The sequence below is a fragment of the Nestor notabilis genome, unplaced genomic scaffold (genome assembly GCF_000696875.1).
Source record: "Nestor notabilis isolate BGI_N333 unplaced genomic scaffold, ASM69687v1 scaffold17155, whole genome shotgun sequence".
In the NCBI taxonomy this organism is placed as follows: Eukaryota; Metazoa; Chordata; class Aves; order Psittaciformes; family Psittacidae; genus Nestor; species Nestor notabilis.
This window is the reverse complement of record NW_009928202.1, coordinates 37,231-52,077: the sequence shown is the minus strand read 5'-3', so window position 1 is coordinate 52,077 and position 14,847 is coordinate 37,231. Positions and strand designations below refer to the sequence as shown.

Sequence of the window (14,847 nt, the reverse complement as noted above, 5' to 3'; positions counted from 1 at the left end):
GGAAAGTAATTGGAGGGTGAAAGCACATTTTTTGAATCCTTCAGTCTTAACACCATTTCCTTGTCTAACTATACCTTTGGAGCAGTGGCATGCAATTAACTGCAATTTGGGTGCTCTGCTTCTCAATTCCCAGCTTCTACCTATGCAGAACACATTCCTGTGGGTGCCTCTGCAGATGGGCTTGTTTGTGCTCAGCCCCATGGCCACGGCTGAGATGCATCCTGTCCCCAGCACAGGCATCCTGGGAAGATGTCATGGGATGCACGGCTGCATCAAGGAGCACCACAGCCTGAGGCTACACTGGAAGAACGAGCTCAGCTTGGGAGCTGCAGTTTGGCTCCTGGGCCTTTCCAGGCACAGGATGGTGTAGTTCAGAAGGGCATCCCTGGTATATGGACATACACATACGTAGATACATACACATATGTAGACCTCTGACAGACAGACAGAAAAGCACGAATTGACCATTTCTTGGAAACAACTGACAGTGATTTTCTCCACTTCAAAATGTGGCAATTACTCATTTGGGGCTTGATCCTTCTCACTTCACAGCATTCAATAGGGGTCTGCACATGAACCAAGCTACGTGCATTTGCAGGCTGAGACCCAGAGTTGTATTGCCTATATGGTGCTGAGAAAGCGAATACATTTTAAAACTTGCTATGCTTATGGATTTATGGCTCTAGGACTGCAGCAAATATGTGGTACTGCTGAAAGATAGTAAACAGGTTTGGCTGGGTTTTTTTCTGTTTAAAACATCTTTATGCATTGTGTCCAAACACCCAGGGATATTTTTGGTGTTAAGAAGGGCTGTGGAAAAAAGTTGCTCTCCTCCCCCAGCAGGAAAAGGTATGCCTACTTTTTTCCTCTTTATTGTGGGCCTCTATTATACAGTAAGGTATTGTATTATAGCAAAAAATCAAGACTTTGGTTTCATCCCCCTTGTCCTGTAGCAACACCCAGTAGTCCTGATCTGCAAATGTCTGTCCTTCTGGAGAGATAGTAAATGTAAATTTAGCAAAGACTTCTCAACTATAAATACAGGGTCTGCATTCTCGGGATTATGTGATTTTCTCTTGCTGCAGGAAAACCCACATGAAAATTAAATTCTAGATTTATTTTGCAGCTGCATGATGGTGAGATACAGGCACCCACCATCACACAGGTATGATTTACTGGGATGTTAGGATGTGCAATCCCAGAAACACTGCTAAATTGGGGCAAACGTGTCTACTGGAATCCTGAGCCTCTAAGGATGGGGATCCCAGAGCCATGCTGGTGCCCTGGCCAGTGCTGCTCTACCCTCCGAGCTGTTTCTTCCCCAGCTGTCCAGTCTGAACCTCCCAAGCCACAGCCTGGGGCTGTTTCCCCTCATTTTCCTGCCTGGTGAGCAGCTCAGCTCCATCACTGCTCCAGGCAGCACTGGGTGGCAATGAGATCCCTCCCTGAGCTCCCTGTTTGGCTGAACAAGCAATTTCATCTCTTTCCTTTGGTGTACTTTTCCTTCTCTCCCTTGCTCCAAAACTGCCTTTGCCTAAAGCACCATTCTTAAATTAATTACCAAGGAGCTTTATACTGCATTGGAGCATTGTTTTGGGTCTCCACCAGGGCTTCTGGCTTTTTGTTCTGCAGCCCAGGAGCATGAAGCCCCTGCACGACCCGTGACTCACAGTCTACTGGGACATTCATTCAAGTTTTATACATATAACATCTTCCCTTGCAGCTCTACTATTAAATATTTGGATTTACAGCTCTTGCTGTACTTGCATGCTCCCCAGCTGTTCCTGCCTCCCAGGACAGCCACTATTGGTGTTGCTTCGTTAAGGTTACATGCAATTAAAGGTAGGTTAGGAAGTTCAAAAGTGACCTTGCACAATACCTTCATAGGAGCGAGCTGGATGGGAGTGATACATGAGGGATCCACCATAGGCTTTGGCCTGTTGGCCGTGTCTGCCAGCAAGCTGTGCCACTGCTGAGGCAGTCCCGTGAACTTCTGCTCCCGGTGGTCGAAGCCAGTGTGAACCCGATGCTCGAAGTTGGAGGGCCCGGAAATTTCCAGCCTTTTCTTCTTCTTCCCGAACATGGTGGAAAAATCTGGAGAAGTCATAGGGAAACGGGAAAGAAAAATACATCTTTATGCTTTGTTGCATCCTGAAGCCATTCTCTCTACTGCATAGATCACTTTAGTAGATGTTATTAGCCAAATGTCTGTATGAACTTTACTCCACACATACTGTTTTTGACATCTGTGCAAGGAAAGCACATATCTGAGCTCCTCTCGTAGGATCTGAGAGTTTAAGGAATGCATCCAGTCTCTAAATATGCTCATAACACCTTATGAAACAAGGAAATGCCTCTATGCCAAAGAAGGAAAGCCCCAGGTCATGCTTTCTACTCCTCTCTGAGCTATCTGCTCATGCTCCAAGTTATGTCTGGTGAAAGCTCACAGCCCTGAGCAGTACTAGCAGTGACATATGGCTTTGCTTGGAGGACAGCACATGGCATAAGTGGTAAGTGTGCCCTAATCCACCACGAGAGCAAATGCACACCCAGCTTTGCATCTTACATGTATACACCAGATCTTGGAGAAAGGACAACTCGTGCAGGCGAGAGCCTGGGCCCACTATGTTCATATCTAGGTCTCACCCAGCAGCAATGAAAGGGGGATTATTCCTGTGCTATTTCAGCAGTGCGGTCAGACAGAGAGCTCAGATCTAATTCCAACCTGGTCAAAGGGCCTTTATCTTCATTCATAAAGGGTCCTGCTTAAAAACAATACCACGTATCAGCTGCTACAGTCATCACATTTACATGTCATGACTTCTTAGGGAGAGAAATGATTTGCTGTGAGAGCCCCATGCCTGAACAGCCTGGGTTTATGACTGGGTGGGTACAGCTCGCTAGGTCCCTACCAGCAGAATCAGGCAGGATTCATCACAGCAACAGCCCTACTCCTTGTAAGGTCCAGAAGGAAGTATCAGCTCCTTTGGTATTTGTGCAGGTGGTGTGGAGGAGTCCCTCCAAAGCTGTTCAAGCAAGGAACTGGAAGCCGTGGGAGGAAATGAGCCCTTCCCGGTTTGTGTATTGCTGAAGAGACCTGGGCTGACCTGGGTGCCCAGTAAAGCTAATCATTACAGCATTTACTCTACAGAAAGTAAGTGTTGTGGTCAACTCTTTAGTTGTTACTTCCTGACAAGAGTGGGTTTGTTTGGCTTCCTCCAGTCCGCTTTTCCCCCTCCTGAGGAAGGCAGCAGGAGGGTTTGCAGGACACACAGGGAGAACATGCTGATAGCCAAGGCAAGAGAGGTTTCAGAGGCAAACTGAAAGGGATTAAGGTATCTGCTCATTCTATTAGCACAGGAAATAGCCAATACACTCACAATCTGAATTAATCCTTGGGTTTGGTGGTCCTGACCTTAAAAAGTGAAGCCTAATGATTATATTACAGCAAAATCAGAACTGACTTTCTGAAGGACCTGCTGTTTAAGGCACAGAGGAATTCCTAGTCCCCAGAAAACACACAGAGGTCCTGTTGCTTTGCAAGGAAATACCATCCTGTCCTGGAAAAGTCCTCTGCCTGCTGTCTGCTGTCTCAAAACAGTTCTCCACCTTGATCTCATGGCCATTGCAAGCAGGACTTCTGAGCAGCATTTGTCTGAAACAGCAGCTGGGTGAGGAGGCAGCAGCTCTGTAAAACTTCTTGTACCACAGTAGAGACCCAGCTGTAAAAGTGCTGCCCTGACTTTATGATTCAGGAGGCGGGGAGGAGAAGCTCATGGAAGAAAATACAGTTGTGTTGCTGCTGCTGCTGCTGCTGCAGAAGGTGGGATGATAACTCACGTGTTTATTCCACCCTCATTCCCTTTTACTGGTTTATTTAAAGATCAGGTCCATTGTTTGAAAATTAATTGCTGGCTGTTTTAAAGTCCCCTTGTGCACACTTTCTTTAGATGGGGCAGACTTGCTTCCATTGGCCTTTCTTCTCGGGTCACACCTTCTACACCTCCCTCTGGCTTTCTTCCCTTCTCTGAACTCCCTCCAAATCTCCTGCCCTTTTGACCGTCTCTCTCCATCTCTGTCAACTTGGATATCTTCCTCACCTACCTCTCCTGAACCCTCTTAGCATCACCTGGATATGAGGCCCTTTTTCCACTTCCAGCATCATGATTTTCTTATTTTCCTTGTTGGTGACATGTCAGATACCCTGTGGCACTTGCAGAGATGTCTCCACCCTAACCCAAAGCCACCATGGCTGCTCTCTGTTCAAAGACTATTTATTTTCAAGGCTCAAACAGAAGTAGCCAGCAGTTCAGTTAGTTCAGTTAGTACTTTGTTGTATTCACTGCTCACCCGTGGGGCTCCACAAATCACAGCTGGCTGCAGATCAGTGGCACTGGATTGATTTCATTCACCCTCTGGGATGTGAATCTATGAGAACTATTGGAGTCACATTTTAAACCATCAGCTCCAGACATGTACTTCTTCATCTGATCAGTGCCAGTACTCACAGGGTTTCCCACTGGACTTGCATCCTAATGCAGGTGTTGGATGCTTGAAGTCCGCCAGAGCCCCAAACAACATCAGATAAATAAAAGTACATCAGTTGGCACACTGCATATTGCCTTTTTAAAACATACAACAATTAATTCAATAAGATATTACTCTTTTGTTTCTAAACTGCTTTGATACATTGCACCCTCCTGTTTCAATGCTAAATGTGAAATTCAGCTCAGGAGGACCTTTACTTTCTCGGGAGAGTATCTCAGTCTAAAACCTGATGCCAAGGCCACATTTTTGCACAGGGATGGTGTTTGAGGTCTGGACAGTGGGACCTGCCCCCCTCTGACTGCAGCTCATGCTTAAATCAGCTTAAATTGACTGTGAAGCTATAGCAGGAGAGACAGGGATACTGGCATCACTCACAACAAGGGGAGCAAATGCACACGTTACGCATCTCGGTGGCTGGAGAACATCTGTGGGGCTGTGCCTGTGGAAGATGACCAGGAAACCTGGCTGATAGCAGCCTCAGGCCCAGGGGAGCAGAGCAGGAGCCCTCTGGGGCCATGCTGCCTCTCCACCAGCTCTGCAAACAGCTGCTTGGTGTGACCAAAAGGAGCAGAGCCTCAACTGGCTTTTAAGGGTATCAATAATAAGCGCTACGCTACACACTGTCACCCTGCTCTATCAGCCAACAAGGTCTCTCCATTTCACTGTGAAGCAAAGCTGACCTCTCCTTACCATGGTCCCTCCAAATAACTTTAATAAACACAGCAATTGCAAGGAAATGTCATTTTCTTTCCCCAAAGAATGGGAATGATGCTCCTTGTTTTCCTTAGCTGTGTGAGGTTGAGGGTTTGGGGCAGCCAAGCCTCTGAAAGCTCTTGCTCCTGGCTTGTAAGAGCCCAGATTCAGTCCCCACTAACATGCTTGGTCCTCAGGCTCAAGAAAGGAGAGATTATTTTATTTATACAATACAAAAAATAAAGCATTTATTCATTTAACCAGGTGCGGAAGCGGAAAAGATCCTGGGCAAGTGAATAAATGAGAAAGCTCTCTAAGGCTTATCAAATTCTTTCAGGAAGAAGAGGTATCCAAGTGCTTTGAAGAAAAATGATGGACCTTTCCAGGATGTCAGACAACATGTGTGCAAAGTAAGTGTTATGAGGTTACTATCAAGAGCACAAAATTCTATGAACTTGATGTTCATTCAGGCTCCTATCCATTCGCTCTGTCACACAAAACAGCGATCCTCTCAAGAGTTGTTAAGAAATCCTAATTTCCTAATGGGATTAGTTAGGAAAACATCCCACAGACAACAAGGCAACTGCCTGTGCTGAGCAGAGGCAAAAGGAAGCTCTGCAGAGCCATCTGAAGAGGCGCCATACTCACCCCATCCTCCCCACATCAGAGTACTCACCCTTAACTAATTCCTCCTGACAGCCTGCAATGTACTCCTGGTTGTGCCACATCTCTCAGCAAATGCCATCCCTCCGTCCAGCACCTCCTGTGCTCACCCCCACAGAATGAGAGGAAATTAGAGGTATCCTACTCATGGCTTGTTGCTATTTTCATGGGGATGAGCACAGCCAGGATGTCTGTCCTCTCTGTGCAAGTGCTTTGCCAATGAATAGTCTGGCCCATTTCAACACCACATATGTGGAACAAGGTGATAGTCAACATGAGGGGGCTGAGAGAGCCTGTTCTAACTACAGCTACTGTTGATGCCAGTGGGCTTGAGCTAGCTTCAAGGGGAATCAAACCCAGGACTCATCATTACATGGCTTCAACGGGTTTTTCCTATAGAAAGACTTTACTTTTATGCTGACATGATGCAGCACATTCGTTCCGTTTCTAAGCTGAGGTTTTCAAGGGGGTAGTCCTTCAGTTACAGCAAACAAAGAATTTAGCAAATGTGGCAGCACGAGACCAAAAGCAAGTCTGCTGCTGAGTGGGAGAGCAGGAGATAAGTCTATTTTCAGCTCAGGGTTGTGATGCTGAGGGGCTCCTCCAATCCATGGCCCAACTGTGGCACAAGAATAAAGATGAGGGACTTTCTTTACCAAAGCCATGATGGGAAAAAACATGGAAGTTTACTGGAAAAAAGTCCAATACTGGTGGGGATAATCAGACTATCTCACCACCTCTCCTGCTGATGTTAGCTGAGCAACCACAGCAGTGCTGGTCCCAGCTGTGCTGTTGGGGAATGTGAAAGGAACAGGGATAGTAGGAGAAATGTGTGAGCCATGCTCTGCAGATAGAGCTACCCAAAACCTTTTTATAATGGTGATATTGGTGCTATTCCAGCTTCTGCCCAAGAAAGGAGCACTGCCAGCTCTGCTGGTGCCTGCTGAATAGTTCTAACACAGCTTTATCCAGCTGCTGTAGGAACGAGGTAATGCTGAAAGGATGCTCTCAGGAGCAATCACTGCATATTGCATTTAATGCTGTTTACTGTAGTGCCTAACAAACCAAATTACATGCTAATCAGCACACCTTGCCTGTTAGATTTATCCCAGACTTGGCTCCCTTTCATTTCACTCCTTCCTGCGCACAGAGCCATGGCCTCCCGAACTGGTCCAAATTTCATGCATGACCTTCAATGACAGATCATGTCCCCACTTGCAGAGATAACTCCCTGTGTCCAAGACACTGCCTGTGCGAGGTGTGGGACATGGACCAGCAAAACAAATCCACTCTGCCAGCTACTGCACCACACTTACGCTGCTTCCTAGCCACAAATGAAGGCATCTTTTTCCAGCAAGAAGCATCCTACAGCACTGCCCTGGAGCAAGAGGGTGGCAGCTGGAATAAAAGGAAGAAAGGATGCCTTCAATCCTAAAATAAATTGTATTCTGTATCTTTTATCATACCCCAAATAAGAGTAATCCAGTCAAGCCAGCAAATAAAAGTCTGTTCAACTCTGCCTTAGTGCCACACTCTGCTCCCAATGAGAAGGTCAGAGTCATCTTTTTCTTCCCCTCCCAGTAGCTATTTTAGATTAAGGGGAATTTAGATTTCCAACTAGGAAAGTTGAAAAGACTTATTTTGGCTGTAATCTTGAAATCTGCCAAAGTCACAAGTGCATCCACTAAGCACTGACAACAACAACACTTCAACTTGCCATCTCAGATGAACCCACAGACTAACACTGAGCAAAGCACTGTGAAATTCTGCCATACGTAAATCCATACAATAAATGTATAAAGTTAGTAACTAGAATAACAGGGAGATGGGTATTTTTAGCTAAAAATCAACCTTTTAATGACTGTTTAGCATAGCTACATAAGCCCTATATTTTTTAATTACAGAATTCCAGCAGCCAGATGTTGTGTCCCATTAACTCAAGGAGATCATCTGTGTCCAGCAACAGCATAATCCTGGGAAGCCTGCAAGTATTTCTTATGCACACCTTCCTGCTGCTTGAGCATGTAGCTGGGCTATAGACATTCCCTGGGGAGAACTCGGAGTTCATTGTCTGCCTCAGCCCAGCAACATGTTTGCTTTTGAAACAACCAGCAATTAGTTCATTTTCAATTAGGAGGCGCACACTGTGTTAAGTCCATCAGGCTGTATTTTTTCTGCAGGGATTCCCTGTGGTTTCTCTGCCGAGCAAAGCAGCAGCAGAGCCCTTTTCCCGCAGGGATGCCATGCTATTAGCATCTAAAAATGGCCTTCATGCACACTGAGTATCATCTGCAAGCCCAGACTGGGAGCAGCACTGAGGGCTCAAACCCCCCAATGCCACCACACAGCCAAAACAACTGGTTACAGCCACGAGTGGTAATAAAATGCTTCATTTTTAAGAACTTTAGACGAAACACAGAGTGCAAAATGGGAGACGGGTGCAGGGCGCTTTCCTTTGATAATTTTTACTTACTAATAACAGTTTTCTGTAGCACAAGGACCTCAATTACTCCCCTCCAGAGCCAGCAACACACAGCAATACATCATTAGCTTCGCCAGCTTCTGTTCCCGTGCTCTGATTAATTGTAACCTTTCCTGATATTTGATCGTAAATGAAAGAGTATGAATTGAGAAGCACAAATTGAATTAACGTGTCAAGCCAGCCTGCGTAGCCAGTGCTCCAGATAAATGGGAGCTGGGCTGATACTCCATCTCGAGGAGAAAGCAAATGCCTGGAAGGGACTGATGGCAGCATAAATTGCAAAGGAATAGGGTGTGAGACATAAAAATGATGTTGGTTCTTCTTCAGCTCACACTGGTGAAAGTCCCTGCTGCTGAGCCAAATGGAAGGAGACCAACATAGATCTGTGCATCTCTATAGCTATGAAGAGGAGGGAAATGCTTATTTTTTTATTTATGGGATAGCAACAACAATAGTTTAGTTTTGTATTTCCTTTTTGTTTGCTTTAAGGATGGTTCTAAGCTTCTCAGTGGGGACCATTTGCTGCTGGCTGCAATCAGAGCATGAGTTTCCTTTGCAAAGCTGAAACACCCCTGTCCTGATTGCAGGCATACATTTTATAAAGAACTTAGCTCTGCTTTTCTATTTTTAACTGAAAATACAGAGAACACTACTCTATTTTCCAGGAAATGAATCAAGAAGTGATACCTGGAAAAGCAGAGTGGACTAAATGAGAAGCAAATAAAGTTAATGGAAAGGCTCTTAAAAACCTCACTGGTTTCAGGTAAGCTTGACACACCAATGTGATTCTGGAACAGAGGAGAAATCCCATTTGAATTCCCAGATAAGATACTCCTAAATACTTCCCTAATTCCCAGAGTATCTTTCTGGATGTACAGGATGGAGATGAATGGGGGCATCCAGGAACTGGGGGCAGCTGCCTGCAGAGCACACTCAAACCACAAATAGGTGGGTCCTGTGGTGATGCTTTGTATTTATTAATTCATTTACTGGTCCTATCTAGAGGGACACCTCATTACTACTTTATATACAAGGTAGTTTCAGACCTTGTGGAAGGACATTGTTTTGTCATGTGGATGGACAAACACCCCATGCAAGGAGAATACCAGATTGATTCATCCACCTAAAGACCCTATTTCATGTGATCCCTGCTTAGCCCTCTGCTCTTACCCATTATGATTTGAGCATTTCAACTTGGGAACGATAAAATAAACCCTTAGATAATGTTCTGGCATACCTTACTAATGAATCAAGATGATGACTTTAAACATTGACTCTCTAGCAGCAACAAAAAGGATCTACAAATCCTGAATGAACTAAGTCAGCCCACACAGCCAAAATACTGGGAGTCTTCTACCACCCTGCTAAGCTCTTCCACACATAAATAGTGTCGCTGATGAAAAACTAATCACCTGTGGCCAAACAGTTTTTCCAGACCAATTCTGTATCATTTTTAACTGAGAAAAAGTATAGGAACACCATTTTCAATGCTTGCCCACATGAGTTTTAGGAACAAAAAAGCTTGACAGTCAATAGGATTCAACTCATTCCCATGGATTTTCTAGGTGCCTTCTATTTTTGAGATGGGACAGACTTTTCAGTCATTTAAGCACTTAAAATACATGCTTTAACCATGGCAAAATATATACTGGTGGACTGGACCACACCTGACAAGTACAAAAGTGCCATCTTCCCCAAAGTCCCTCATTTACCCTACAGCATTCTGCTCATTTCAACCTTAGGTCATATCAGCCAATTCTTCAGAGTTTCTGTGTCACTGCACAATCTAATAAAAATACAGTTAAACAATTACAAGCTGCCCAGGACTTGTCATTGTCCATGTTTCTTTTCAATCCCACAATACCTTGTTTATGGTTGAAAATGCCTTCATTCGTCACAGCGCAGCAGGGTGTCTCTTGATAGCTGGCCCGTGAGACATATCTAATAGAAATGCACAATGGAACAAAAGACAGGGAAAAAATAATAACAAAAGGCAATGCATGCTTCCAGAGAAATAGTAAAAGCTGGTACAGAGTGGCCAAACCAGGATTGATGTACTCCGGGGAACAATACTCATTCTTCCTATTGAAAGCTACTCTTGTACAAGGACTCATTTCCACACACTGACTGACATGTGCTTTCCTAATTTAGAAGTCTTGTGATTCCCAGTGGATTTTAATGCTCGGTAATTTTCAGCTGAGTAGCTTAAACGCATGCACTGTAGTCAGTCACTCTCTATTATTTTATACACAAGCACATATATATAGCAATGTACAGACAGAGAAATTAGTCTGCAACAGCTCTGGGCAGACAAAAGAGGCAAAAAAGCCAACCCAAACCCCACCAACCCCTGGAGGTAACACACATAATTTCTATCCTTAGCAAGTGAAAGGATTCCAGATTTGCAGAAGCAAACAGTCCTCTGGGATAATTAATGGTATTAACTTTGAGGGAGATGTTGGACACCCACAGGGAGGGGGTATTAAATAAGTCGCCCATTAAATGAGACACCGCAAATCTCAGGCTACTTCGAAGCAGTTACAGTGCTTTTCTCTGAGTTGCTATTACTATTATTTTAAAATACAGAGTTAAACATTATCCATGATGTGGTTGATCTACATCTATGTTTTGAATCAGAAAAGAAAAAAGCAGTAAAACAAAATACTAGCAAGAATGAAAGTGATGATGTATCGGTAGAGAAGACAGAGTGAGCAGAGAGATCAGGAGAGCCTACAGGAAATACCAAAACCAGCACTGTGACACGGTATTTCTTAATTCTGAGTATTAGGATTATTAAATCCATGTTCCTATAGGTTGGGGTGGCTGTAGGATAAAGGAGTGCAAGGATATGAAATCCTACATCTGTCGAGAGAAAGGACTGAGAAAAGGGCTTGAAAAGCACTTGAAAACTCACTGCTTGATCAAGCACCAGGTTACATACACCTTGTTGCATTTTGGGCTGTGCTTTCAGTGCTCTGCTGGCAAAGCCTCAGCAAAGTAGATGGACTGGCACCAACTTGTAGCACAGCGAAGGAAACATGAAGTGTCTTGTTTTGGTTTTGCACGTAGAGCTTAGTTTTAACCCTCTGAAACAGTTTCCTCCCCAGTGCTTGATGGTAGCTGCAAAGCCAGCGCTACAAGCACACCAGTGACCACAGCGTGTTAGGCTGTGGTATGGCTGTTTCACAGCTCCCAGGAAAGACTAATCACACAACCACGCTTGTTCATCACAAATGCCCTGTATTTACTATTGATGTATCTGGTAATTTTAAAAAAATATCAGTTTTTACTTTAAAAAAAAGGATGTAAAATGGTTTATAGGTCTCAGAACCTGTTTACCCTGTGTTGGTTGCACCCATGAACACACTAAAACGGCATCAAGGAGGTGCCTGCCCCAGCACAGGTTATTTTACAGCACCCAGTGAGTGCCGTGAGACAGGCAGCAATGAGCAGGAACAGGACCAGATGTGGACATGTCCCTGTGACAGCATCACGTTCTGCTGAGACACATGAATGAGGAGGGGGCTCTGCAGCCAACCTCCTGCCATAAATCATCACTGCTACGGTTGCCTTCTACACACTGATTTTTTTCTTTTACAGTAACATCAACTGGGTTTATTTTACTTCTAAACCAGTACAGGCTGCACTGGCTCTCAGGAATTGCTCTATTACCATAACATTTGTAATAAAGATTGCTTTACAGTGAATGATGAACAGAAACAAATGGTTCTTAATGCATTATTAATGGCAAGCCTCTGATAAGAATATTCTTTAGGATGAAAACACATCTTCTCACCTGTGTTTACCAAAAATGGAACCAAATCAGATTATTTGATATGTCGAAATAGCTTTAAAATACAAGTATGTCTATAGATTAATGCATCCACAGCAAGCGCCTGGAAGATGAAAATCCTGCCTGTTGTTATCACTGTGGGTTTCCTATCTTAGTATCAGGTTTTGCTCTGTATCACTAGCATATAACTGAAGAAAAACTACTTCCATAGTTTGCAATAAATCACAAATGCATAGATTCTACTTGAAATTTTTACTTACCTATTTTCTGGTCTTTTTCCTCACTCTGCATTGCTCTGAAAAACGGGTTTGAAAGTCAATTCTTATCCTACTGAGTTGCTGTCACGTCATACTCTGTTTCCATATTAAAAACGAGAACTGATCCCTTGAAGGGGTTGCTGGAGCTTACTATTTATTACCTCCTTCAAAAAGTTTACCATAAGCTCTTTATACAGAACACTGAATGTGTATAAAGCGATGTCTCCTCCGTCCTCCTCCCTTTGGATCATTCCCAATGATCAATAATTGCAACTGAGTAATTCCTCAACACTGAGTTTCTCGGAGCTGAGCAACCTTCCCATTCAGACTTTGCATTTTGCCATCTCTAGACATCAGTTTGGAAGAGATGGGTCTCACTTGTTCTCTGTTTATATAAGGTATAAAACATCTTATATAAAAGTTATAGGGGAGAAATGGAGGCCCTTTATGCTGTATATGTGAAACAAATGTGAAAGATTTGAGACCAGCCACAGAAAAGCAAACAAAACCCAAAATATAATGCAAACTGAATGAAAAAAACCCACAATTTTATGTCTGGGCAATCAGTGCAAATCCAAAAAGATGAATGCTACTGTGATTTTTATATTGTTTTCCATCTTTTTAATGACAAAAATAGAAATGGTTTTTGACTGCAGGTAGGTTTTGAGCAACACGAGGAATTACTGCATCTTGGATGGCCACCACCTCCACCTCCCAAGAATTGATGCTGCAACAGAAAGAGGTTCCAATTCCTTCCTTTGGATGCACAAATGTGAGTCACTGCATTCTGCAGGACCCACATGCTGTTTTGCCTCTCTAGGATGAGGGGTTCATCTGAAATGGCCCAAAAGGACACTTCCAGCGTCTCAACAGAAAACAAGGCAAGGAGATTGCCAAGTGACGAAGTGACCAGCTAAGATGACTCCCAGAAATACTGGCCTGGAAACACCACAAGAAGCTGCCCCATGACTCTGTCTATGAGCTGGCTCAGTTTCCAAACTCTTAAGACAATTATGCCAACATAAATCTCTTCTCTCCCAGCAGAAATGCTCCTGCATGAACAACATGGCATCATCCCTCCCCAGCCCGCAGCCCAGACCAAGTGATTCTGCAAGCAGCTCCAAAGGAGGCTGTTTCATCAAGGAAATGCCATCACAAGAAGTCTGTGAGAGAAGGCAAGATCTTCTCTATGTATTTTATGAGAAACCTTACTCACTGCAGAGGAGGAGATGCTGAGCCTATGCAGAGGTGAATAACTTGGCCATCATCTCTCAGGGCCTAACAGCTCATGGCACCCATCCTGCTTGGTGAAATGGTGCCAGGCCCTGAACCCTCTCTTTATGGCCTCGGAAAACACGTATTTAGCATATTTGCATCTGGAATGCAAGGATTTGCAGGTCCTTCTTGAAGCCTCTGCAGCAAAAATACACCCCAAAAATACCCCCCAATAATTGATATCTAAGATCACTTAGAAGATAATGATCAAAAAGGACGTCTTTGCATGCTGACTCTGGTTGCATCCACCACTGTTTCCAGAGGCAGGGAGATTCGTTTCTCTTTGATTCCCCACTTTGTTACGGAATGACTCCAACAAAGCTGCTGGATACAACTGGGAAATCAAAGATGAGTGGGAAAGTGACTGCAAAAAAATGCATTAAGGAAACACATGTGGGTAATGCCACGTGGTGGGAGTCGGAGTTAGCACTTAGGGTTGCAAAGTTTGCTAGCTGGGATAAGAATTATGTGAGCAGAAGGAGTTCAGATCCTAATGGAAATCATTTCTAACCAGAACAAAGTTACTGTTTCTGGTCAAACAAAATACCTTGTCCTATGAAATCTTTCATTTTCACCATTTTCCTTTTGTTCTTATATACGGAATCACATAAAACTCCAAAGCTATTTAAGACAAAGGCCCCCGAAACGGCAACTTAGATATTTCCTCAAATTTCTGGACATACAATTCAATAAATTCCCTGATATTTTTTTATTTCAGCTGATGCGAAAATTGTCTTTCCTCTGGCTGGGCATCGCAGATCACTTTCTGAGTGCTTCATGGGGCAATAGAAAGGTCTTAGAAAGATGGTTTTAAGGCAGCCATTATACTCAAATTTTGGGAGGCATCGCAAACGAATGACAGCAGCACCTTTACAACACATCCCTGTAAGTTAGTATCTGCACTCCCCACATGCCACTGACTCAGCCTGTGGCTGCACCCCGGGCACCCACCCGTGTGTGTAATCGTGTGCAGCGCCCAGCCTTGAGTTCAGCCGTACTGACAACCCTGGCTTTCCACATGATTTCCAGCTTCTTCAGGATAAAGGCAGGAAGATATCCTGAACAGCTTTTAATAACATGATTATGCAAAGCACAGTGGGCTGTATAATACCTTTTCCAATACACCTCCCTTTTAG

At 44.0% G+C, this 14,847-nt stretch overlaps 1 protein-coding gene across 1 annotated transcript in view; it reads right to left on the bottom strand.

Annotated features, from left to right (window-relative positions):
• Positions 1 to 5,942, bottom strand: part of PAK7 (p21 protein (Cdc42/Rac)-activated kinase 7) — a 42,433-nt gene extending 36,491 nt beyond the window's left edge. The window contains exons 1-2 of the mRNA XM_010014410.1: positions 5,918 to 5,942; positions 1,880 to 2,094 (exon numbers count right to left, since the gene is read on the bottom strand). Coding sequence (XP_010012712.1) covers positions 1,880 to 2,083 — 204 coding nt within the window. The 5' untranslated portion in view covers positions 2,084 to 2,094; positions 5,918 to 5,942. The remainder of the gene's footprint in view (positions 1 to 1,879; positions 2,095 to 5,917) is intronic.
• Positions 5,943 to 14,847: the final 8,905 nt, after the last annotated feature.